The sequence below is a fragment of the Melospiza georgiana genome, chromosome 5, assembly GCF_028018845.1.
Source record: "Melospiza georgiana isolate bMelGeo1 chromosome 5, bMelGeo1.pri, whole genome shotgun sequence".
NCBI classification, from domain to species: domain Eukaryota; kingdom Metazoa; phylum Chordata; class Aves; order Passeriformes; family Passerellidae; genus Melospiza; species Melospiza georgiana.
Window position 1 is genome coordinate 20,799,006 of NC_080434.1, and position 26,689 is coordinate 20,825,694.

The window sequence follows — 26,689 nt, forward strand, 5'->3', positions numbered from 1 at the left end:
ACCCCATCTTAGGAAATGACACTGCTGCTTTTAGAGCAAGGCAATGAGCACCAACATGCAGATAACTGAGCCACATCTCTGGGCACCTCAGTGCTGTTCTTGTGGGGTTTGCATTCAAAGTGTTATGGTCTTAGCTTGGTTGCTGCTGCTGAAATCATGCCCTGCATGTATAGCCTGGCTGTTTATCAAGTGCAACTTCTTTATCTCCCTGCCTGCGTCCCCAGACTGCCTGCCAACCTTCCCTTGTCTTCTTGACCCATTCCCCTTGCTTGCACAACCTTTGCAATCTCTTTTTCCTTCCTCTCCTTGTAGCACAGGTCTCCTTTGTCCCCAAGGTAAGCTTCCTCTTCCTTGGAATAGCTCCAGAAGCTCATGTTGCTTTTGCTCTCCTCAACTGTCCAGCATCCAGCTCTGCTGAGTCCAGCTCAGTGTTGGGGTCTCATCATGTCCGGGCTTTTGTCTGTAATTGTGATCATTTCACAAACCCAGTGCCAGAATCCTATAGCCAAAAGGCTGCTTGGCCCCTTGCATCTGGGCAGACAGCAGTTCCCTGTAATAGGACTTCATGCTGAGAGCATGTTTCATGCAGATTCCTGTTACTGCCTCCTCCTAACTGCAGTTTTGTTCCTGCTAATCATATGCTCCTCCTTGCTGTGAGTGATGCTGGAGTGCTCGCATGCACCTAGCTCAAAAATCACAGAAGCAATGGAAGAGAGGTTTCTCAGCTTTAAGTGGCTTCTTAGCGGCCTGAGGCTTTCTTTGAGGTGTGCCAGCTAGTGCATGCTGGCTGGCTTGCAGGTGTCTGTTCCAGGCTTTTCATTCTACCAAACAGTGTCCTTCAGTCTCATGTTCATGCAGTTTTCTGTAGGATGATCCAGTTCCTGTTTCCGGTTGTGTTATCAGGTCCTTGGAAGGACAGGCATATGTATGTGTATCCTACATACGTCATCCTGTCCTGTATTTTCAAATGTGTGTGTGTGTGTGTGTGTGTAGCAATTTTCTTGCCACTGCAGTTGTCCTGGGGCTTCCATGTGGTTGTCTAAGTGAAGCAGATCTCAGAAATGCCACCAAAGCAGATAGTTAATGCTAATGCAGAACTGTCACCTAGAAAACCAATGAGAAGAATGAAGAGTCACAGAAGAGCAACCAAAAACTAATAGGAGATTCCCTGGGGGAGATGCAACTTGCATACAACTGTAGTTGCGACTCCATGGTAGTGTCCAGCACTGTCCTTGCACTGTCGGGCACTAATGTGGGAGCAGGATAGGTCAGGCAGCTTTCCTTCTTCCATCTTTTTTCTGCTGGGCAGAGGGGATCCCATGAATGGCAGCTCCCCTGTGGAAAGACAGGAGATGTGCATGAAATGCTGTGCAGAGCCAACGATATGTAGGAGGCACCTGAAGGCAATGAGGCAACGGGTTTGGTTTTGCTTTGGTTTAAGGCATTATTTTGCATGTATATAAGATGTTAATGTTTACACAAGGCCATTTTCTAAAATACCATAATTTAAAGTTCTGTCCAAATGCACAGTGGATGAAGGGGAGCATGCAAGACATACACCCCAGTGCCTGCAAAAGCTCTGCAGTCCAGGAGATTTTGTTTCTGCAATTCTAATGTTTCATCCCATTCCCCTTTCATTGTCCTTCCTGTTCCTGCTTTCTCTTCTTAAAAATAGCTGCATTAAATGTCAGGTAGAGTGGAGTTTTTGGAAGCATCTGTGGGATTTGGAAACACAAGTCCAATTGAAAATCCATGGGCCTTGAGCCCTGAATCCCATTTGGGAAATTGCAACCAGTTTGATGAGCTAAAACTGGGACAGCAGCAATAGAGCCACCAGAGAGGTTGGGTTCGTCACTGCTCTGGGGTTTTGTGCATTGTGTGATTCAAAGTAGAGAATGGAGTTCTGCCATACCAGAGACAAAAATACTCTTCTGTTGTGGTTTGTTTTTTTTTTCCCAGGCGATGTGGCTATAGCAAGGCTAAGCAAGATCCAGAAGAAGAAAAGATGCATTTTCATAATGGCCACAGTGAGTAAAGAGCAAACATATATATGTGGTTTTGGCTTTCTGTGGTAATGAGAAATTCAACTGAGAGGTGGTTTTCTGAAGGAAAAAAAAAAAATCTGCTTTTGGTGGTAATTGACAAAAGAATTGTTTGTGCAGAAGTTCCCCCCTGCCCCTGCTGCAAGCCCCACAGAGAACTGAAGATTTGAACAGTCCTTATATGTGCTGAGCTATTCACACCTGTATGTTTGCACCAGATCATTCTAGTGAGCCATTTCGGTTTGTTCCTCTGTCTTTTCTGTGTGAGCCAAGATGTTATTAATTTTTTCTGCTCAGCACATAACAACCCAACGTTTTCGTGGTCTGGATGCTTCAGTCCAAAATACCTGTTTGAAACCTTTGCTTCACCCCAGGCAGCTGTGAGGACCAAGCCCACTGCTGCTCTTCAGCTTGGATGCCTCTGCAGAGGTGTGAGGAATAACACCTATTTCTGCACCTAGGAAGCTTTCAGAAATGTTGTGTTAATGCCCTTGTATAGAAAACCCCTCTGCAGTGATACTAAAAAGTAAATCTTGTGGTTGCTATCAGTCCTTCCTTCATCAAGAGCTGTGGGATCTGGGGATGGGTAACAGTGAGGTGCCTTTTGGGGTGGAAAAGGCAAACACGTTGTGAGTGAAAGTCAAATTTCCATTAGTGCTATGTAATGAAGGCAGCAGGAAGCAAATCAATTAAGAGCCACAGTGTAATGTAGCTGTCTCATTAGACTGATGAGCAATTCTTCATGTGAGTAGCCTTAATGATTGTCAAAACAAACTTATAATATGGATAATGAAAATACTTTTTCCCCTCTCAAGTCCTGGAGAAAAAGCCCGCTATTGATTATATTCATACTGATACAACCCACAGGCTTTGTACTGCAAATATGCAGTTCTTTTAAATCTCAGTAACTCCATCTGAAATAATGTGGGCGATTGATTAGCTGATGTGTGACTGGTAGGGCATTATTTATTTCAGCTCTCCATCAACCCCCATCCATCCAGCTTGCTTTGCAAGTTACTCCTGTAACATTCTGCTATTTGTACTTTTCCTCCTGGTGTACCCTCTCTAGTTCCAGAAAGGAATCCTTTTCTACCAGATGCTGGACAAACCCATCACACAGCACCAAAAGGGATTTTTAGCTGCACATCATTCCAGCTGAGCACTCCTGTGCTTTGCTAAATATGCTGAAGTTGCACATATGTCACATATAAACTAAATATCAGTTTTCAAGAATGATACTCATTTTCACCATGGAAATAAATTTCCAGCAGAGCAGAGTGCCAGGGACAGGAGTGTGTAATGCCCATTTTGCGTGATGATGTATGCCATTAAATGTGCTTAATTTGTGTTTGCAGTTAAGCTGCCTGGAGTGAGGACCTATGTGGACCCCCACACCTACGAGGACCCTAATCAAGCTGTCCACGAGTTTGCTAAGGAAATTGAAGCTTCGTGCATTACCATTGAAAGAGTTATCGGAGCTGGTATGGAGATGCATTTCCATGACCCTTTTGCAACATGAAGGGTTGGCTTTCTTAACATGAGAGATCTGGGAAGGGCTGTGAAATACTTGAGCTGTTAGGTACCCTGCAAGTGAAGGTGAGCATGTTCCAGCTGAAGTTTGGGACAGACCTGTCACTGACTGCGGTTTTGAAATTCAGGGGCTGAATTGAAAATTCAGAAAATGGTCCAGAAAATGGTCACAAATGGTCAGCTGGGCTATTTCAATGGATGCTGAGGGAAAGGAGTCACTTAAGTTTCACATTCTTTTTACCATTTGAACCTTTTTATCCCCCAGTATTAAGGTCACTCTTGAAGCAAAAATTAAAAATAAGAGGTCATCTGTGACATTAAAAAACTACAAGTCAAAGTCCAAAGCTTTAAACTTCCTTGGTTAGAAGAAGAAACTCCCGTTTTGTTTCCAGTAAAGCTGTTTGTTTGGACTTGCATCCAACCTTAGGAGTGGATCCAACCTTTCTATCTTAGGAGTGCATCCAACCTTTCTATCTTCTGAAATTGTGGGTTTGGATGTAATTTAATGTTCACCAGAAAAAAACCCATTTAGGTTACTTTTTGGAAAAGGTAGTAATAAAATTGTAAAGAGTTTATAAAACTCTTAAAGCTCGATAAAAATAAATGTTACTGTGGAAGGCTGACAGCTTTCCATCCATGTAACTTACCAAAGGAGGGTTAAGAAACAAGTGGTTTGAGTTTTACAGCTATCCACACAGGACAGTGGTATAGGATATGACAGGACTCTTTCATATAGTAGACAAGAATATTAAATGAGAAAAAAAGCCCAGTGGAAAATAAAGCATAACTCTTTAAATATAGAAAATTATGTTTTTACTCTAAGTTTTCTTGTGCTTATGAATTACTTGGCTTGTGGTGCAGTGGCTGCTGGAGATAGTCATCACTGCAATGTTCAGCAGTCCATATCCATGAATGCAGGGCAGCCCTTTGTGCTTTCCATCAGCCAAGGCTGTGCTGCATCCTGTAGACACAGGCACATCATGTGTTCCTTTGGTGTCCTCATTTTATTCTGCAGGTGAATTTGGGGAAGTCTGCAGTGGGAGGCTGAAGCTGCAGGGAAAGCGTGAGTTTCCAGTGGCTATCAAAACCCTGAAAGTGGGCTACACAGAGAAACAGAGGAGAGATTTCTTGGGAGAAGCAAGCATCATGGGGCAATTTGACCACCCCAACATCATCCACCTGGAAGGTGTCGTCACAAAAAGTAGGTGCAACTTGCTGTGGGCTGCTCACTGTGAGCTCTGGCTTTGGGAGAGTTCGTTAAGGGAGAGAGCCTTAGGTGATGCCTGTTCTGAATGCACTTCTCATCATTTCTCCAAAATAAGTGTTCCTTTCCAGGAGCAGGGAAGAAGAACAGGACTGTAGGTGAAGATGTCAGGAATGTATAAAACCACAATTAAAACAAACTCTCTCTGGGATCTTCTGAGATGCCCCTGATCGTAGTTGCCCATAGTGCTGGCATATGGGAGGGATTGAGAGTTACTGAGGTCTGACTGCTCAGTTAGCAAAACAGCCTTCTGTAACTTTTCCAGCCCAATTCTTCTCCAAATTACAGTATGCACTAAAGATAAGGACAGGGAAAGGAACAGCACATCCAAATTGCCCAGCACATGGCTGTTGGTGCTGTGCTGAGCCTGTGGAAAATGTGTTGAGTTGTTGTTACTCATCCATTTTAGAGCCTTGGAGGAACTACATTATTTGCATCAAGGATTATTTTGTCAGCTAATTATGAATTCTAAAATAAATAATTAGTTCTTTATTTTAAGTTGTGTTTTAAGTGTAGAAGCACCAGCCTCACAGGTGTGAATGGCTGTCTCCCCTCTTGCCTTCATGCTTGGCAGTGTCAGAGCTTGCTGAGCTGCTGCTGTTCAGATGGTGGCATTTGGGGCCACGTGCTGCTCTCAGTACCATTTGTCATTCCTCAGAGGAAGCATCTCCAACATTAGCTCTTTTCCAGAGCTGCAATAGAGAAGGTACAGAGGCTCCAGCTGTTTGTCCTTGTAATCACAAAATCAATGCTGTTTTGTAATCAACAGCCTTTTCTTGCATTTTTCTTTGAAATTGCATTTCCTGAAACTTTTAAGAAAAAAATAACCAAAATGGATTTCTCCCAAAATTTTAATAAATACCAAAATCTCTTGAGGACGACCTGTGTAAGAGCTCCAATTTCTAGCCCTGCAGGAATGTGGAATATTGGGCAAAGAGCAAGTGATGATTATACATCCACGAAAGCTGCTACTGGCATTGGCCTGAGTCCTTCTGGCTGCTGGGGCCTCAGGGGATGATTGGAATTTCCACTTTTAGTGAGAATGTGCCTCCCTAGCAAGCTGTCTTTTATATAAAGTGGCTGTCTGCTCCAAAAGCTGTGGAAACACAGGGAGCCCTGCTTCTAAATTGGACTTGGAGAATCTAGAGTCTGGATTCAATGTGCACCCAGAGCTTCTCATTAGCTCGGTAAATATTTGTTTACTGCACCCGAAATTTTTTTCCAGCACACATCTGCAGCATCTTCATAGGTTTTCCCTTTTCTTTTACATGGACCAAAGCAATTTTTATGAATCTCTAAGTATTTAACTTCTTTTACCCTTCAGTATCTAAGTCATTGGCCTTTTGTAGAATCAGATCTTTAGGGTAAAATCTTTAGGGTCTTTGCTGCATCATGATTTACCTTGGAAGTAAATTAGGTTAAATTGAATTTAATTATGCCATTTTTAATTCTTAATGAGAATATCATTGTATTTAACTAATATAGTTCAAATGCACACCTTAGTAATTTGGACTAATCATGCTCATTGTCCTCTTGCAGACAAACCTTTTGCTATTTCTGCTTTACAAAGGTAGTGGCAGTTTTCATTTGCATCCCATTTGGTTGCACTGATGCAATGGGCGCACCGCTGACATGAGTGCCGTCCACATATATTTTATGACCATGTAATGCCAGCAGGAGGAAGCCCTAGTGACACAGAGAATCAGCCCAGCACTTTGGAAGGGCTGCTGTTTACTTTTAATTTACTTTGTTGAAAGTTATCTATTTGTGTCCTTATTTCCATGCTCTTGGAGATGGGGTTAATTTATTCCATGATTGCTGCCAACCTGCAGCAGTCAGATAATGAAACATAAGTGCCAGAAATCTTGCTGTTTTTCTCTGGTGGCATCCAAAGGCAGGAGTCTGGAGGAGGTCCCCCAGAGTGGTGGCATAACAAGACACCATTCTCACTGCAACGCTGCTTTGAAGTGTCAGAGATAAGGGACCTCATGCTACAGTTGTGTGTTTAGCTTTTAAAATCAAAACAAAACATTAACATTTGAGATATCCCTGGAGTCTTCTTCCCTGCAAAGCCACTGACATGCTTGCCATCCAATAGCAACGGCCCCTGAGATCTCTCCTCCCTCCTACGTTCAGCCCATGCTGTGTGTAGACAGATGGCCACCATCCTTAAAGGTGGGGCCCATCTTTCATTTGGGATTATTCAGCAATATTTTTCATGGTCCCAAGGTGCATTTCTCATATCAAAAGTCATATTCTGGGTGAGTTTCAAGCTTGGGCAGCAGTTGTGAGAGTAACGTAAAAGAATTGAAGCAGCACAGGTCCTTCCTGCTGCAAAGGTAATGTTTGCACAGCAATGAGTATTTTGATTGACAAGTTCACAATTACCTTTGTTATGTACATAATTAAGCAGTAAATTAGGCAAAATAGTTAAGGAAATAAAAAATGGGAAAATTAAGATCTATCTAAAGGGTAGGACGTGCTGATTTTTAGTATTTACCTTCATGTGCATGTTATGACACATAGCAGCTCTTGTTGATCATTTCTATAAAAGACATTTATAATGCACTTTACAAATAACTGACAGCTTCTCTTTTGTCTGTGCTTTGTGCTAGCTAATGGAAATTGATTTAAATAAAAAATAATTTACATGTTCTTATAAGATTTCATTGAATTTACAAGGGCTGGAGCACACCACATTAATTATTGCTACACCATTGTGGCAAGCTAGCGAGAAATTAGATTTAAAAACTGAGCAAAAACTATATATAATTACCATTAAAATGACTCAGGCATGAAAATTAATCAAACAGATTTGGAAAAACATTATTATTCCTGTCAACAATAGGACACCAGGTCTTTTGTTAAGAACTTTTACTTTGATTTCCACTTGCACTCATTCCACACTTAATGAGCTTTTGTTCTGCAGTGTAAATATTCCTTCTCTTACTTCCAGATCTGTTTGCAAGGGTAGTCACTTGAATTACAAGGAATGTAATCCCAACCTTTCCTAGTCTCAGTTTTGATGGTTACCAAGCCCAAGCTTCAGATCATCCTTGTTGCTCTTTTTGGCCTCCTGTTGTTACTTCAGGGTGTTGAAGCTTGAGGGAAGGATCCAAAGACTTTGCTGTGTGCATTTTGGCCTCTGCAAGCTTTCAGCTTGTTGGCGGAGGCAAGAACTGCCTGGCTTCAGCCTACAGCATCCTTCTCAATCATTATCTAAACAGTCTAGGGCTTGGTACCCCACCCATAATATGGTATTAGTTTTTAATCCACTCCTCCTCAATTTCCCTACTTCTCTATATATTCTGGGAACAACATCTGTCGTCCTGCTGGGACAGCAGTGTCTTGGTGTAGATTTAGTGTTGCGTGGCTGTATATCCAGATGCAGAGATACTATTAAAAGACTTTTTTATTGCTCATGGTTTTTAGACAAATTCCTAACAAACTTATGCACTTTTTTATTCTAGGCAAACCAGTAATGATAGTGACTGAATACATGGAGAATGGCTCTCTGGATACATTTTTAAAGGTATTACTTAGATCCTTTTTCCAAGGGGACCTGGGGACTTGTTTTGGGTTCTTTGTAGATGGTTCATACCAATGAAAATGTTTTCTGGGTGTTGGTGCTGTCCAGGGGCAGGAGTAGCTCAGTTGTCTCTTTGATCTGCATTTACACAGCATCATGAAGGACCTGGGGCATGCAATTATAGAAACAGGTAAGAATAAATTGGAGGATATTACATTTATTTTAGAAGGCAGTGGAAGGTATTAACTTAGCCTGCAAAATGCGGTGTGGTTCAGGAGCAGACCCGTACTGCAGCATAGCAAACCCCAGACTTGTCAGAGTTTTTCCATGAAATGTAAGAGCTGGAGAAGGGAGAGTGAGGGAAGTGGTTAGAAATGCAATGTGGCAACATGGGGAAAAGCTCCTACCCCCTCAAGTGTTCATGAACCCCTGCAAGTAGGACTTCCATGCAACTTGGTGCCGTTCAGTTGCCTGACTGAGAAACAGCCCATCCTGGTGCCCTTATACACCTTATACACATGTGTTTGCTCCACTCACAGTCTCTCTATCAGCCACCAGTAGATGCAGCTCATTCCTTGATCTCAAGTTAAAAGAACTACATTTCCTTAGCTTTGTCTCTAGAGATCTTAATCTAAACAGTGAAAGTTAGAAAAGCTTCATGGTCAGAGCATGAGAGTAATGAATTATTAATTTTCCTGGTTTCCTTCCTTGGAGACTTGCCTTTGCATTTTTATTCCTGCACACACAATGCTGAGGGTGCAGAGGCTCTCAGCTCATCAAAAGTCTCCTTCCTTTTGCAGAAGAATGATGGGCAGTTCACCGTCATCCAGCTGGTCGGGATGCTGCGAGGCATCGCCTCCGGAATGAAGTACCTGTCTGACATGGGTTACGTGCACAGAGATCTGGCTGCCAGGAACATCCTGATCAACAGCAACTTGGTCTGCAAGGTGTCAGACTTCGGCCTCTCCAGAGTCCTGGAGGATGACCCTGAAGCGGCGTACACAACCAGGGTCAGTTATGGGGATGCCAAACTGATTGAGCTCAAGAGGAACGTATTTCTTGCCACATTTTGCTGTTCAGGCTCTCTAGCAAAGAGCTTCTATGAATCCAGAGCCTCTAAACTGAGCAACAGGGTTAGACCAGGTGATAACAGTTAATTGTCACCAGATTAATTTTGCAAATGCCTTTTATTTATAGTGGGGGTTTATATAACACAGAGTTTAAATAACACAGAGTTTAACTAATAACTCCGAAGTTTAAGTAGGGTACACGAGTCAAGTAGTAAAGTTGCCATGCTTCCAAGCTCTATTCTGTCCTGTTTGGTGAATACCAAAGGGAAGAAAGAGCAATTGCTTTGCTCAGGCACCCATCCTCTGATGTGAGCCATGGTCTTCTGAACCATTTCACCCTTTTAAAACATTGTTAAGTGTGTAATGAGTGACCACTGTAAATAATGCACACTGCCCTCAGCATTACCTGCTTGAGAGTAATTTCTCCCAACCCAAGAATCCAGCCTCAGTGGTCTGCCCACAGGGCACTGGCACTGGAGAGAGAGGGTGGGCAGGACCCACTTTCAACAGCACAGACTTGGAGAGAGCCTCCAATATTAATGGCAGTGATTGGCACTCCTTGGGCATGTCTTATTACTGTGTTTTTCCAAGGGTATTGTTTTGAGGGTGGTGGGAGCTGTCTTGAGTCGTGTTCCCTGTTCCTGTGGACATCTTGGAAAGGCCTTCCAGCTTTTGTCAGTCATGGCCCCGTGATGGGAGCCAGTGCACAGCTGGACTGGCACTTCCCTGCAGGCTGAAGGGCTCTTGGCCAGCCCTGCTGTGGCTCCCATGTGCTGCCATGTGCTAATTGGCACTGCTGAGAATCTGGCCCTTCACTTAAGGCATGCGCTGCTGAGCTTGTGAATAAATAATTATGGGAAGAAGAGACTTTTAAAAAGTTGCTTTGAAAATGTGTTCCAAATCCTGTCTTTTTCCAATAACAAACACTGTTAGGGGGCATTCAGGGAGACCTTCCAATATTTAGCTCAACACGTAGAGGAAGGGACTTCACAGCAAAATATTTTTTAATATAAATCAAGAGAGACAGCTCTTTAAACCCAATGAGAAAAGTATTCCTTAATCCAGACTCTCCTTTCCCTCCCCTTTCCCTTCTCAGAGCTGATCTGAAGTTTGATTTCTAAAATGATAGAGAGGAGAAAAGGAAACGGCAAAGCACATTTGACAGCTGTGGCATCATTTTGAGTCCCACAGCAGAGGCTAAGCCGGCTGGTCTTTGCGCACACAGATTTCTGTGCCTGCTACACAGATCTCTCTGCAGGACCAGGACTGCATTAAAAAAAAGAAAAAAGAAAAAAAGGGAATTACTTCCGCAGCAATTTGCATGAAGCCCTCGTTAGATCAAAGTCTTCCTCAGCCTCAGAACTGTCTGTTCCTCCCCCGCTCGCTCTCAGAAATGGAGGAACTGTATTCCCTTACCAACCCGTGCAACATAATTGAGATGTTGATCCTATACATGTCCCAGCATTCAAACAACATTCAAACAACAAACCTTCAGGACAGCCAATTAGTAGGCAGCCTACAAATGCTTATGGGCTGAGATAATGTGGAAAGGGGCCCCATGCTGTCAAACAGATTTACTTTAAAATTCGATGTCTCTTTCCAGAGAGAAAATAACATCCCTTGGTGCTCTGAGAAGAGCTGTTTCGACTTTTTTCGCCTGTTCTCTGCCCTCCTCTGCAATCTATTTTTTGGGGATTTTTCTGTATTTCTTTTCCATTTAGGGAGGGAAGATCCCCATTCGATGGACAGCGCCTGAAGCGATCGCCTTCCGCAAATTCACATCTGCCAGCGACGTCTGGAGCTACGGCATCGTGATGTGGGAGGTGATGTCCTACGGCGAGAGGCCTTACTGGGAGATGACAAACCAAGATGTAAGCACGTGCCAGAGCTGCTGTGTGATGGGACTTTGGGGGCTCAGCACTCGTTCTGCTGTCAGAGAGGCAGAATGGGGACTGGAGGAGGAGAGCTGCTGTAAGAATGGCTTTGCTGCCCCATGCCAGACAGAAATGATCCTCCCTCCCCTTTGATGCTGTCTTTTTGCAGCAGCCCAGAACAGGCTGTGCGCAGAGGGAAATGTGTCTGCACGGAGGCAAGCCTGCTTCCCCCAGCAGCCCGCTGGAGCTTCACTAATGCTGTTAGAGCTGGAGCCTGTCCCTCCTCTGCTTAATGACAAAGGCCTGCCAGGGGATAGATGCTGATAAACTGGCAGCATTTCAGTTGTGTGTTCAAACCCCTGCAGCCACATAAAGCAGAAACCCAAGAGAGTCATGGTGAGGGCTTTGTTTCCCGGCAGAAAAGCTGGGTAATGTGATCTAGTGACAGCAGTCCACAGAGTTCCAGGAGTCTTGGTCATTCTTGCATTGCTGATCTCAAGAGAATAGTTTTGCTCCAGTTGTGAACATCTTGTAAGTCTGTGCTTGCAGCTCTCATTCATTTGTACAGTCCCCTTCGAGTTGTGTCCCCTTGCTCCTGGGTTCCAGTGCTCTCTTGAGCCTCTGACCTCGAGGCCACCCTCTGAAGCACCTCCAAACAGTGAGATGCCTGGGAATACTCTCTCCCACCTGACTGAAGCTCCAGTCCCAGCCTGGGTAAGGGTCTTTTGATCCTACTGCAGGGCTGCATTTTACTCTGAGCTCTAAGGCTAAAAAAAATTAAGCCTGGGGTAGCCAGATTTTCTAGATCCCTCCTTCCTCTTCACATCTCTGAGAACTATGAGTTGCAAAGGTCTCTGAGAATGCCAGCTACTCGTGAGGTCAGATTCACCAACGGGGCATGTGGGGCAGCCCTGCTACCTGTGGAGATCCTGCTGCTGGATGGGTTTCCTCTGGTCACAACACTTGGTGTTTCATCCTTTCTGCTTTTTTGAGCAGTGTTCCTATTCCAGCAATTTTCTTCTGTTTCACTGGCAGCAAGAGCTCTGGCTGAGCGTTCTGCTCTCCCTGAGTTTTGTTAGCAAGCCTTTGCCATCAGTGGATGTTACTACCTGTCACACTGAGCTGCTGTCTCATCTCACTTTGAGTCCAGGCATGGAAACGAGTGGTGCCTTTGAGATGGTCATGCCGTGCTCCTTGCCAAGGACCTGAACACACTGTTTGGCATGAATGCCCCACTGCTCCTGCATTGCTGAGCCTGTCACATTTGCAAGAAGTTCAGTAAAGCAGTATGTACCTACACAGGGATTTATCTTAATCAAATACAGGGACTTGCTTCCATAGTCTGTGCAGAGAATGCAGGAGTTGAGAGCCAAGCTTTTGCGTTCACACTGAGCGCTGTAACTATCTTTAATGCTGATGTACTGGCACAGCACAGATGTTGTTCCGTAAATGCCAGGCTAAGATTGAGGCTGGTGCCAGGGAGGTAATGGTCTGTGGCCAGGGGAGTCCCTTGTCTGAATCACAGCACTGTGAGCATCCACACTTTACAGAACTGTTCCAGAAAGCCCAAATGCCTCCACGTTCTGTGGGGCACAGACTTGCCTGGAGTGAAAGCAGAAAACAAAGGACTACTGAGATGTTTATGAACATCAGTTCCTGCTTAGGCTTTGCTTGTGTAACCTCTCTGTTACTTGCCTCTGCCCTTTGTGCAGATGGTAAGTGCCTGGATGGTAGTGGCATAGGAGCTTAATTCAGTGCTGTGACATATTTCTCGTGCAATTCTTCCTCCTTCAGCTCCTGAAGGCCTCCTCTTCTTTCCTCCTCTGCTTGTGTTGACAGAAGAGTCAGTGGTGTTAGATACAGCACTGGCTTTTGTGCAGAGAAAAAAGGGATCACATAAATTCTGAACTCTGTTGCACAAGAGTTTCTTGTTGTATGGCTTGTAATTAAAGCGCATCATTTTCAAGCACAACTGATGATGAGCAAAATTATTCTCACCCTGTTACAGATGGCTTGCTTTAAAGGAGGTGAAGTGCAAAAGGGCAGAAAATGTTTTAAGGATACAAATCACATTTTAAAGTCATTCTAGTTTCTGGATGGCCCTCTAAAAATATGCTTTGGTTTGACCACAAGATAAGGCTTTGATGCAGAAATTATGCAGAGGAATATTGTGGCCTGTGTTGCACAGGTTGATAAGCTAAATAATCACAGTGGTTGATTTTTAGTGTTCAGACTGGAGAATCTATGAAAACGCCACTGAGTGTTGCTTTGCTTTACTGGAATAGACTATCCCAAATTGTCCTCTCCTAAACATCCAGTTCAGTCACCCCAGTCTGAATAGTGCTCTTCCAGAAGAGGAAGAGAGACAAAAGTGCCTCCTTAGGTGCAAATTCTAAACCCTCAAGGCTTACAAATCCATAAGCACAGCAATGAATGGAGCAGCAAATGTCCAGTTTTCTTATTTTCTAATCACTGTGGTGGCTGCAAGTGACCCAGTCTTTCTTGTTTCGGTTTTTTTGCTACCCTTACTGCTAGAGGCCTGAAGGCACCTTCAGATGCAAGAGTCTATTTCAGCATTCTAGCTTCTTGCAGCATTTTGATACCATTTACATTGTATCACCAGCACGGATGACATCCTGTAAATTGAGTTAACGCTATTGATTGTGATGTTACTGCCAGGAATATCCAGCACACATAACCCCACTGCAGATATAGTTCAGATATTCTGATCTGGTGCCAGATGGTCTGCTCCCTGTCTTGCTACTATTTTCTTTCTGCTACAGTTGGAGGATGACCCATTATTGTTATAAATACAGACGTGGACACAGCAAATAGCATTCTCATGGCTGTGCCACACTGAAGCTTTTTCTTTATAGGGCAGCTGCAAATTTGGAATCAGGGACCAGCTGAAAAGCATGGTGTGAAGAACAGAGAGTATAAATAGCACAATGTGGTAGAGATGGGAGCAGCAGCCAGGCCATAGAAGAGATCTCCTTGCAAGTGTAGGTTGGGTGGAGAGTGCTCCACCAAAAGATGAAATCTCAGATGGGCACAAAAAGACTGCACATGTTTAGGCCCAGATCTTATGCTGTGCTTTTTACCCTTGGAGGAGATGCTGAAGCCTCACCTAACTGCTTCTCTGCTATGTACATCCTCAGAGAGGCTGAGGTTCCCACTACTGCTGCTCAGTCAGCCTGGATCGTTCCTGCGACTCTTACACTTAGAAAAAAGCTCTGTATGGAGGACAATTTAAAACCAATCCAGTTTGAATTTTGAAGCCTTCTCAAATGCAGTGCTAGCCTGACATAGCTCATCCTGTACTACTCATCTAGCCACTAAAGACTAAGACAACAACCCATGCTAATCTCAGAGCCTTATTTTTCAAGACAGGATATTTTCAAATTGTGAAATGAGTGAATGGCATTTAAGGTAGTCTTTGGAGTGGACAGTGAAGCACATGTGGTTTTCATGTGGTCATAGCAAATACCTGCTTCCAGCTCCTTTTCATCAAGGAATCTTGGGAGTGGAGGGTGTGAAGATGGGCTGCCACGACTCCCTTGGCACAGACACAAAACCTTGTGGCTTGAAACACGAGCTGCATTCTCCTGAAAATTGTAATGGTTCAAAATGGGAGCTGTGGGCTTAAAACCCTGCCACAGATCTGCCCCAAACTGGGGAAAACAAGTTGCCTTCCTCAATTCTGCCCTCATTTATTCATTTCTGCCTTTCAAGAGGGCAGGCAACACACATGCATATCACTTGTTTTAGATATAAAACCATAGATGGTTTGTATTTGAAATCAGTGCAACAACTCCCCTGGTTTTAATTTACATATTCTTGGGCTGACATTTTAAATTCCTGGCAGAAATGTGGCCACACTAAGAAACTACTAGACCCAGACAGTATTGAATGATATATGAGATGGTTGTTCTGCCTCTGCCTTGAATCCATCCATCAATTAGCATTCAAAGTCTCTTTTGAAATACAGTCAGACTTTTATTACTGTAATACAAATTTGTGGTCTAGCACATGCCTTTTCATTTAAAAAGAAGCCAACATCTGAATAAACAAAATCACTGCACTCCAAGAAGATGCCAGAAAGCCCTGTAGGCTCTTTTTCATGGATTTAGCATAGGCTCCAGGAGTTTCCTGGTATATAACATAGAGACCACAACTGAGCTTTGAACAAGTGCAACCAGGCAATCTGCCCCCCAGTTGCAGCAGTGCCTTGGCTATCTAGATTCATTTTGCAATGACTAAAAATTAAGTTATTCAACACATCCCATGGGAAATACGAAAGACAGAGGGGCTCACTAAGTTTGCTTACTGAGTGTGCAGAGCTGGGGGGTGGCTGGATTTTTTTGTGAACGTATTGCTGATCCCAAAGTTCTGTGTTAAAGTCAGCTTGCATTTGGGCAAGAGATGAGGGGAAGAAAAGCCTTGTGTTTTGTGTCCTGCAGGTGATTAAGGCCGTGGAGGAAGGCTATCGCCTGCCAAGTCCCATGGACTGCCCCGCTGCTCTCTACCAGCTGATGCTCGACTGCTGGCAGAAGGACCGCAACAGCCGGCCCAAGTTTGACGAAATCGTCAGCATCTTGGACAAGCTCATCCGGAACCCCAGCAGCCTCAAGACCTTGGTTAATGCATCAAGCAGGTACAGACCCAGCCCAGAACCATTTCTCAGAGCAAGCTCCTTGTCTGCACACCCACCCCTAGGGCTGGATTCCCTCTGATTATTTAGCCTGAGTGTGTGCTCTTGGGGGAATGTTCCTGCAGCTTTGTTATGTCCAGGGGAGTTGACTCGTATCAACTTTTTCTATTGCAGCCAAATGAGCAATTCACTCACCCCAAATGCAGTGCTGCTACCACAAAGAAAATTACAGTGGTCTGTCTTTCAGAAACAGGAGTTTCAGCAGTACTTTGTCTGTGACAAAACTATCTGTGCTCTACTGCAAGGTTAGAGAAGGCAAGGCTCGAGTGCACGAGCTAGATAGTAAATACTGCTCCAATTATCTGCCTGTTGACTTTATCTTGGTAATACAAATGAAAAGCGCCTCTTGGGGAAACTCTTAGGATGTGCAAAGCTTATGGATGTCCAGGTACATCCTTCCACAACTATTCCCAGGCATGCTAGCCACCAGTACAAGTCGTGAGAGTTGTGGTAATTGGAAGAGCAGGTCTCTGGTTACCAAAGTACTGTACACAAACCCTTTGCTAAAGCCACATGAAGTGAATAGAACAGCCAGTTTGTATTTAAACATGAATCTGAATAGCTACACAGCTACAAGTAAGATAAACACAATCAAGAAATAAAGCTGCACTTGGGAAGAAAGAGCTAAGTAGTCTTGGAGAGGCTTTTTCTATTTTCACTGTGAGCACACATTTACTTCTGAGCCATCAGTGTTGCTAATCACACTGTCCCTTTCAAGGTCATAAAGAAATTATATATAAATATATATATATATAAATATATATATATGTATATTATTGCTGTTTCACTGATGGCAGGGGAGTTCCCCAGATTAACCATGGAAAAGGCCCTTCAGGAAAGTTTCTCCTCAGAGGAGGGATAAAAAAAGATGTGTTTTCTTTAAACAGGAATGAGGGGGATAAGGTTAGGTTAGACTGGTGGTATGGGCCAAAAGAGATGTACTGCTGTGAGCTTGTAGTCGTTTGTCCCCAGCCCTTCCAAGTGAGCCTTGCACAGCTGCATGTGGCACGTCTCCCCTGCTGCAGCTGGGCATCCCTCTGGTGGCATGGCCCTGTGCATGGCATTTCATGCACTGAAAGAGAAAAACCTGAAATTTCTGTTAATTTTTAAATACAAGCTACATCTGGTTCCTCAGGCTATTTTACATGTGCCATTTGCCATCTGAAGAAGAAATTATTCTTATTAGCAATTAGATGTAATGTCAGTGCCAGCAAACCTGCAGGAAAAGGTTTATGACAGCATAAAATATGTGAGGTTTCTCTTTTTTCAACTCAGAACAGTTATTTTCCAGGCCTGTTACATGATGTTTCCTGCACTCTTTTATACCAAACTGTTATTCCAGATGAGGAAAATAGGCAGGAAACCATTTTCTTGAGCTGCTAAGCGCTTTGCTGATGTTTTATTCCATGAATGGGTCCATGCAATTCCAAACCCCTCCTTTTCAGAGCTGCTGTGGATATTTTTGATATGGATGAAGCACCTGAACAGTCAGGCTTTGGGGCTGTGCTTCTATTCTCATAGATTGCTGTGCCCAGACCATAGTAATTCCAAATGAATCATAATTTCAATATAGAGCAGCTGTAAAGGATTTTTTTATATATGTAATGTGTTCTTTATGGAAATTCTCATTAATGCAAATAAGGGAGGAAGTCACTCTCTACATTACAGCGTGTGCTATGATATCACTAGGTACCTCCTGACATTAGTGATGAAAATCCACTTCTCATTATGATTACTTAGGAGTTTTGAATTTCTCATGTGTATAAAATGTTATGGGAAGCCATTATGTTCTTGGTACTGCAAGTATTCACATTTTATTAGACCCTTCAGCATTGCTATTAAATAAACAAATAATACTAATGTGCTCATAAAATATATGAAGATTCCTGAAGTGCTATAATAATATAATATCCCAGCTCTCCTTCCAGTTGAAAATCTTTTAAGTGTAATAGCCACCATCAGAGGCTGACCTGGAAAATGTTTTCTTTACCTGTGGGTAAAAATCTTTGCTCAGGGCTTGTGTTAGCTGTGTGTCCCCTTTTACAAAGCAGGGAACAGATCTGGTTTCTTTCCTGGCTGACCTTGGACAAGGCCTCTCTGCTCTCTGCACATCATTAGTGGGGTGGTGGACCCTGCTTGTGCCAGGTACTGTGTCAGTGCTCCAGCTGTGGTGAAGGGTTATTATTTGCCTGAATTGCTTCTTCCGTGCGTGGCATAGCTGAGCAGGGAGCAGTTGCCTGGCAGGCTCTGAGGGAGGGTGTGGGAGCAGGAGTGTGCCTTGTTTGCAGGCTGGAGCGTGGCTGGAGCGTTGCTGCTCTCTGCAGGCTCCTTGGATGCTGTCTCCATCCAAGCCCCCCTCCCAGGGACTCTGCAGGAGCAGCCCCTGGACTGTGTAATGCTCCCTGGACTGGGAACAGCTGCCTGCCATCGATGCTGCTGCTGGGAAATGTAATTTGGGTTTCAGCTTCCAGGCTCTGCGCTGCCTTAAGTTAATTATGAGCTTTAAAGGTGGAGGAAGAGAGCAAAGCAGGAGTCATCAAAGTGAAGACTTTGAATCAGGAGTGACTGGGGGAGCCTACTTGTGGCCAGGAGGTAACTGGGGTGGATGCCACTCCTCTCCTCCTCTTTCTGCTTGTGGTGAGGACTGGAAATGGCAGGAGCTAACTCAAGAATGGGTGAGGTTGCAGGTGAAGTGCTGTGTTTGATACATTGCATATCAAGCCTGCTAGGAGGATTTAGGATGCAGCAATCACTGAAAATGGAGAAAGAGAATCATCTTCACCATAAAAAATGCAAGCAACTTGAGTCAAGTTGTGTATCTCTCAATACAGATTTTGTTTTCTTCTTTGTTTTTGCTTACCTTTAGAGTGTCAAACCTGTTGGTGGAGCACAGTCCAGTCGGGAGTGGTGCCTACAGGTCGGTGGGTGAGTGGCTGGAAGCCATCAAAATGGGCCGGTACACAGAGATCTTCATGGAGAATGGATACAGCTCAATGGATGCAGTGGCTCAGGTGTCCCTAGAGTGAGTAGTGTCCAGATCATTTTCACCTCATTTCTTGGAATTGCAACGGGAGGAGGGAGGAGAAAGACAAATCATCCAAGAATATGTAAGGATGAGGCTGCAGAAAGGGAAAGCATTATCCTGTGTTTGCAGTCAGCAGTTTCCTTTACAGCATCTCTATTGATAACAAGTGCAGGCAAGACTAAAATTTACAATTACTACACTGGCAGCCAGTATTTTGTCTCCTTTACTCACAGAAATTAATGCATGAGTTTCTGTAATTGCCAGGCCATCCTCTTGACACACTAGCAGTTGATTATTTGGGATTACCAACAAAATAAACCCTCTACCCTACCAGTAAATGCATAGGTCCCTGCTGACACAGCCTGGCTTCACAGCAGATGAGCTGGATTCACGGCTGATCTGGATATAAGCAAGTGAACAGTGAAGCCCAGTAAGGTGTGGAAATGGTACTCAGCATAAACAGAAATAGGTAAGAGCTGATGCCAGTGCAAAAGCATCAGGAACCCACAGCTCTAGAGGACAGGCTTCCTGAACGAGACCCTTTCTTCTGAATGTGCCCGTGGCTTTTGCACGTGAGTGTGACTGCAGCTGAGGCAACAGCCTTCAAATGACTTGGTAAATGCCTCAGGGCTGCTAATTTGCTATGCTGCACCTTTAATTGCCTGCCTTGCTTGTGAAATTGTGTCAGTACTTTCCTGCTGCTGCCTGTGCTGTCTCAAACTCCCGTCCAAGCCTGCCTTTCTAGCTGGGTTAATTCGAGTTTAGCTTACTGCAGGCATTAAGGCAGAGTGGGAAGAATTGCACTCTGCTGCTTTGGAGAAGGTTGTGTCTCCTCTGACCACATGCAGATTGCCACTGCACATGCAGAATTGCTTCTGAGGATTAAGAATAAACCAAGAAAAATTCCCCTACTCCACAGAACTGCAGCATTTCCTCCTGTCTGCCACAGTGCTTGCTGTGGAGCTCACTGCACAGCACAGGAGTGTGGGGCAGGTCAGTGACATCCCCATGGAGTTCAGTTTTCCATTACACACACAGAGGGAGTGCAGGAGCCTCTCTGCTCTCACTCTGATGTTATTTGCTCCACTCATACCATCAGTATTTGCCCCTTACACCTGGACTCATCCAGTCTTTTCTCAGCCATTCACATGAAAACCCTGAGCTAGGGATGAAGTCCTCTCCAGCAGCTGTCTGGGGAATCAGGGTGCATGGATTCTTACCTGGATCCTCTTTTCAGCTCCTGAGACCTTTACATGTTGTTTCCCAGCCTTGTCCTGCAATTATGTGTCACTTTACTTGGGCTTCTGAGGACTCCACAGTTTAGACTGATAACCTACAAACATCCATCCCCAGGCTGGTCAGAGCCCACATGGCAGAAATAGCTAGCCAGAGGCTGAGTGGGGAAAAGGGGGATAGGATGAAGCAGTAATTTATGGAAAAGAAAAACATTGGAGTGTTCCTTTCCACAGTACCACCCCAATCTGATAACCAGAGCAACTTCTGGTAGAAAATGCAGGTTGTCTAAAATCCATCACAGATTTATTGCTGTTTGGCTTAATAGTCATGTCAAAGAAGAAAATTAGGCTTCTACCATGTTCCTCTTCAGAATTTTCTGTGGTTTGAAGAGCTCTACATGAAATGCTGAGAAGTAAAATGCTTTTGTTTGGGTCACAGAAAATGTTGACTTCAAACCCAAATTAGTGGGTATTTTCAACAGCAAATTAGAAGTTTACTTACTTGTGTAACTTTAGGAGGGATCTTACTATCCCTCCTACACTCTCTTAGCATGCCAGGCTGCTGACAAACATATTCCTAACCTTCAAATTCCCAATGTGCAACATTTCAGATTATGAAGTCAGATCCTTAATTTGACTTTAAAATTTAACTATTTTTATATGTTTAGTCTTTAGTATTCTGGAAATTTTTAAAATGTCCCCCAAAATCTTTTCAGGTGATGCAAAAAGTGCTTTAAAATGGTTTTTCTGATTGGCAATGAACCAGGAAACCAATTACCTGCACAGTTCTAGCCAGAAAGGCGAGTTGGTTTGAAAGGCTTTAAATAAGATTATAGCTGCCAGAGATGCTCTGACTCTCACCAGCTGCAAAGCTCCCTCACCATGTCCCAGGATGTCCTCTCTGGCACAAATGTCATCCCACTGGTCCCAGTGGAGACAACATGTCTGAGCTGCTCAGCTTCAGCTTTTTTCTGGGCTTTTAGAACAGCAGAGCAGTGCAAAGGAGCTGATGCCCCTGGGGGAGATTTTGGGTTTGTTGGGTTTTTTTTAAACTGGAAGGAGGCATTTCATGGATCCATCTTCCATCTCAGTTGAAGCTGATAAAAGGTTGAAACCTATTCCAGGTAGCTATCCATGTCAGCAAATAAATTCCCCCTGCTCACCCCAGCTGCCTGTGGACAGCGATTCTTGCAGAGATGCCTGCTTGGGTCTTCTCTGTCAGCCCTTTGCATTGCAGAGGTGGCTTGGCAAAAAGGCTTGACCCCACTCAGGTCTATTTTTGGAAAACCTGTGGAAGATTAATCAAAAGGCCAAGTACCCATCCAAATCAAAACTTCTCTCATCCCTCTCAGAAACAGTATAAAAAGAAAAAAACAGCAGATTCTCAGCTGTTGAATAAAGAGAAACCATCATAGCAGCTTGAGAGGAAAAGTGTCTTGTAATGAAGTCCTGAATTCAGTCTGATGTAAACTGGCAGCCTGCCCTTAAAAAATAAAGTAAGGGAGAAAAATGGCTCCTGTGGGCTCAGCTGAGACTCTCATGGGTTCTCCAGAAAATAAACACCAGAACAAGCAAAGTTCTTTAAAGGTTGATATACTGAGAGGGGTTGGTTTTCTGGAGGTTTTAATTTTTTTCTCCCTGTAAAAGGGAGCAACAAAACATTTTGTACTCTATGAAGGAGAATTCAGGTTAAATGTTCCTTGTCATTTTTAATAGAGGCAACTGTTCTGTATATTCCAGAGCTGGGACTTGGGGGGATCGGGTGAAAAGATGATCTGAACATCTGAAAGTAGCTTGCATTCCCAAAATGACATCAGTAAATCAGTCTTTACAACTTAAGAGGTTGCCTTCAAATACCATCCAAAATGATCTTTGCCAAATATAAACCATGCAGGAGAGAGATGTAGAAATTAGGTGGTTAACTGCTGCCAGAAGAAGCAGGACAAAACATAGGACAAATGTAAAGAATTTCTAAAATCTACTGAAAAAAACCAACTAGTGCTGTAGGAGGAGTTGGCCATGACACTGACAGGACTGGAAATTGTGGGTGCCCAGCTTGTGGCTTCTTTACAGGACCCAGTTGAGATAGTTGATGTTCAGCTTTTTTTTTAAAAAAAAAAACCTCCCTCCCCTGGCATGAAAAGCAAAATCCTGATTACTATTCTGATTCTTTTAAACTGATGCCTTGATGCATTTATTCCAGAAAAGAGTAGTATTTGTGACAAATTTCTGAAAGCAAAAGATTAAAAATCTAAGATGGATGGATATCACCCCAAGTCCTAAGCTCTGCCTGCTTAAGCAAAGACCTGAAAATGTATGTGTTCAAACAAAGAGTGATCTCTACATTTAGCTCTAATTCTTGCAAAGGGATGAATCACCTTGTGAAAAGTGGAGCCTCACCCTCCACCCTCTCTTTCCAACTGGATATCAGACTTGAAGGGAACCTTTCCAGTGGACCAGACCTGCTCTTTAAACTTGTGGACCACCTAGTGACTTTGAGTGTGTCTGGAGCTCTTTCAATCCACTGCAAGAATAACTTTACCAGGACAATACTCAACAATAGATAGATCCATGACACGAGTTTCAGTCTGACCCTTGACTGGACCAATTACTAACCATGTGGACTACATATTTTCACCTTTTGAAAGATCTGTACTCACTGAATCTCAGGACACCCTGTTGTTTGTTATTAGATGAAGAGCTCTGAATATTTGTAATAATATGTGTTGTGTTGCTTTGCATTGTATATATTTTTCTTCTAAAATAAAATAAATTATTTATTAAAAGTTATACTTGATGAAGAACATTTAAGAGTTCACCTGCTCTAGATGCTTATTCTTAACATAAAATCTCAGTCCTGGGATTTTGATGCTGTGTCTGCTTCCTAACAAATTCTCATCTTGTAAACAAGTAGAATGGGAATTGAGTAAGAGCAGATGAACTCTTAAAACAAATTTTTTTAAGTCCTCATTTCATGCAAATGTCCCTAGCAAGCGGATTCCTCTCTCTTTAGCATCGTCTGAAGGTCTTTGAGGTTCTTCTTGTTTCCCCTCATTCTGACAACTAACTAACTCCATGAGTAGTCCCAGTCTGCATGGGCAGCTGTAGTTACACTACGTGCAGAAGAGTGGTGAGATCTGCCCTGGATGGGAGAGGAAATGCAAAATTCCTGTGGTAGGCTGGCTGCTGCTGACCTCGGAGATCTTTCAGGACTGTGGCCCTTTTGCTTGCATGACTAAACTGGCTGGTGAGGGGGTTGTATTTTGTGTGGCAATCCAGTCCTAGTCTACACTGTGTTTGGCAAACTGGTCCATGGTGTATAAGTAGTTCTATTTGTAAATAAAATGTTTTAAATCTATTTCTTACAACATGGAGACTGTGAATTCAACCCTTGCAAATGGAGGCTATTGCAGGGAAGGGGATTGTCACTGGCATGTTGCAGCTGGGCTTCCATGCAAGGCAGTGGTAAGAGAGCAGCATGCATGCAGCGGTGCACAGGCTGCTTGGGATGAGCTGACACCAATTTTCCCCTTTATTTTCTCGGCTTTTTGGTCAACTTAGGTAAGCCTTTTAATACCTTGTTGGCAAGTTATTCAAATTCCTGCCTGCTTTAATTTCCAGTCCTACATGGATGAAAGAAGTGAAAAGATAAACTTGCTCTCTAAAACAAGAATAAGAGTTGTCTCATGGCTGGGGAGGCCAAGTATTTTGAAGCTGGGAGAGCACCCAGCACATGGGTGCACAGGTCTCCACTGCAGAGGCACACTCAGAACCCAACACCAGGGGTCAGGTCACTTCCACACCAAGGAGCAGCCTGGACCCTGTGCCCACAGGTCTCAGTTGTGCCTTTTCCTGCAGGGAATGCTCATTAATATTGTAAAGCCCCAGTGGGTGTCTGCACACATCTCCTGTGCAGAGCTGAGCCCAGTGAAATTTCCATTTGGCTGCAGTAACAGGAGCCAAGGAGCTCTGGACTGGAGCTTAAAGGCAGTTGTTCTTGCAGCCCTTCAGCACAGAAGCTGTTGGGGATTTTTTGTCCCCAAACCAGCTGGCTTGTGCACCCAGTTCTGTTCAAATTTGTCTTCTGCCTTACACCACTTTAGGTGCTTCAGCACTGGATGCATGGGAGAATGCAACGTGCTGTAAATCATGCTTGAAACATCAAAATTAAAGCTCCTGCATTCTCTAGGCCGTTTTTAGAAAGTTGTCTTTGATATGTGCAAGGTGGCTTTTGAATAAAGCTGCTGATTTTTATCCTTGGCAAGCATCTGGTTCAGGAGCTGTCTCTTCTGGTTCATCTTTGCTGAGGTGCAAGACCTCACAAAAGTGTTTTTCCCCTCTCTGAGGAGTCCCCCATGCTTTTGGCTGGTGGCTTCACATTTGAGAGGATTTGATATTCAAAAAAAAAAAAAGACTGAATCCCTGATGAGCAGTTAATGTATTGAAACCAGAAACTCTTTTTTCTTCTTTCTCTTTTGTAAATCAATGAGACACTCCTCAAGGATATTGAGTTAAGGGGATTCAATATGGGGAGAAAAAAAGGCTGTGTAGTGAACTGGGTGGGGGATTTATTGGACTGGTGGGGCTGTGTGTGAAAGGCCAAGACATGCATGCTTTTCTCTGAGTTTGAGGCTGTTTTTTTCCAGCATAACATGTGAGAGTGTCAGAAATTATACATCTGTGAAATACGTGGTACTGGATTTTCAAAAGAGCTCAGCTTGCACTTTAGATACCTGGAAAAAAAAAAAAAAAGCTGATTTTTCAAAAAGTGCCAGCAGAGCAGGACTCAGCAGGGGGAAGATGGATGTTGTCTCTTTTAAAAATCAGGTCCTATACTGTGTTGGTTTCAAGGGTTGGTTTGTTTTTTGGTTTCTTTTTTTTTTTTTTTTTTGATCTCTGGTGTGAACTTCCAACTGTGTTGTGTACATAAAATAAATTGCATGTAACAATAGCATTACTTCATTTTCCTTCATTATTAAGATGGCTTGCTGAACTAGTTTCACAATTCAGTGGAGGCAGAAATGAAAGCATGTTCCCCTGAGAAGGTAGACACCTTTTGCAGGTGCTGCAGCCTTTTCTCTGCCAGGTAAGGAGCACTGCTGATGTGTCTCATTGACCTCCTTTGCTCTGTGCCCCTTACGTTATGATTTCCCTTTGCATCATCAAGAAGCATTGCTGAAAAAGGGTACAATAATGAAATTATGTGTTTAGCCTGAAGCAAAAAACTTGGTATTTTCCAAATCAAAAGGCAGAAAACATGACAGTCCTTGGAGAAGTACAGATGTAGCTTTTGGCTCCAACTAGTTTATGTGCTAATGTATTAGCCTTCACTCAAGACTGCTTTTTATTCAAAGCAGCGTTCATCTGTGTAATTTGTGAACATGGAAGATTGGTTGTTACTTGCACAGGAGTTTCTGTCCAGAATGTGAAGCTGCTGAGAGAGGCACACTTCCGTGGGTAGCTCGTGTGAAAATGTTTTGGTGCTCCTTGCAGCCTGTGCTCTCCTCCAGCACAGTTCACAGCCCTGCAGTGAACTGTAGGCCAGGTTTGCAGTTGTGTCTCAGGTGATGGTTGGGCTCCCAGGTGTTGCTGGGGATTTCCAGCCTTTGCATGAGTGCAGCAGTGTGGTTTTAAAAAGCAGCTGTGTGATCAAGGCCACATCTCTGTGGCTTTTGGTGCAGAACTTTCTCCTAAAGAGTTGCACACGGGGTGTCAGCAGCTAGGGGATTCACAAGTGTCTCGGCAGGACCATAATGCACAACTTAGAAACATCTTTAATTCACTCCAGTGTGGAGGTAGAAAGTGAGGGACTGATATTTTTCTATCAGTGGAAGTCTTCAGTCAAAACACCACATCTCTTATGGTCAACCTGCTTCTCTAACAGCTTCTGTGTCTTGGGCTGGAAACATGTATGCAACTGTCTTGATGCTTCTGCTGAGCTTTTATTCCTACAATTTCTTTGTTAACGCTTTTCTACCGAGTAAGAAATTTCTGCAATTACACTCTGCCATAGCTGATGGCTTTACCTGGCTTAGAGGTGTCATTGATAACCCAAGGTCCTGCTGTGCTATCTCCAGGAGATGATTTGTCCCACTCCTGTCTTTGGATGGGATAAACTGTATAACCTGGAGGTGCCTCTTAATGCCATTCATGTGAATCACATGAAAGTGATTACCTTCCTCTATACATCTGAATTTTGGAGGGTGGAGTTGATGACAAACAATCTTTCCTCCTGATCCTGCATTTTACATTAACTGCCTTATTTTACAGCTTTCCTGTAGTGGTAGCCCAGTAGGCAGAATCAACACAAATGCCCTTGGCATCTAGAGTTCACGTCTCCAAAGCAAAACCAAATGTGGGTTTATGGGAAGATTTGCAAAGACCCAAAGGGGAGCTGCTTTGCTAATTC

General features: G+C 43.6%; 1 protein-coding gene across 7 annotated transcripts in view; it reads left to right on the plus strand.

Moving 5' to 3' along the window:
- EPHA5 (EPH receptor A5) overlaps positions 1-26,689 on the plus strand; it is a 192,951-nt gene that overhangs the window by 162,804 nt on the left and 3,458 nt on the right. For 5 of the 7 annotated variants that reach the window (XM_058024732.1, XM_058024735.1, XM_058024734.1 and 2 more), the window contains 8 exons: positions 1,960-2,027; positions 3,398-3,523; positions 4,588-4,773; positions 8,307-8,368; positions 9,166-9,375; positions 11,157-11,306; positions 15,770-15,963; positions 18,887-19,042. In XM_058024732.1, coding sequence (XP_057880715.1) covers positions 1,960-2,027; positions 3,398-3,523; positions 4,588-4,773; positions 8,307-8,368; positions 9,166-9,375; positions 11,157-11,306; positions 15,770-15,963; positions 18,887-19,042 — 1,152 coding nt within the window. Of the gene's footprint in view, positions 1-1,959; positions 2,028-3,397; positions 3,524-4,587; positions 4,774-8,306; positions 8,369-9,165; positions 9,376-11,156; positions 11,307-15,769; positions 15,964-18,886; positions 19,043-22,647; positions 25,232-26,689 lie in introns of those variants that run through there. The other 2 variants (XM_058024729.1, XM_058024730.1) reach the window with 1 other exon arrangement.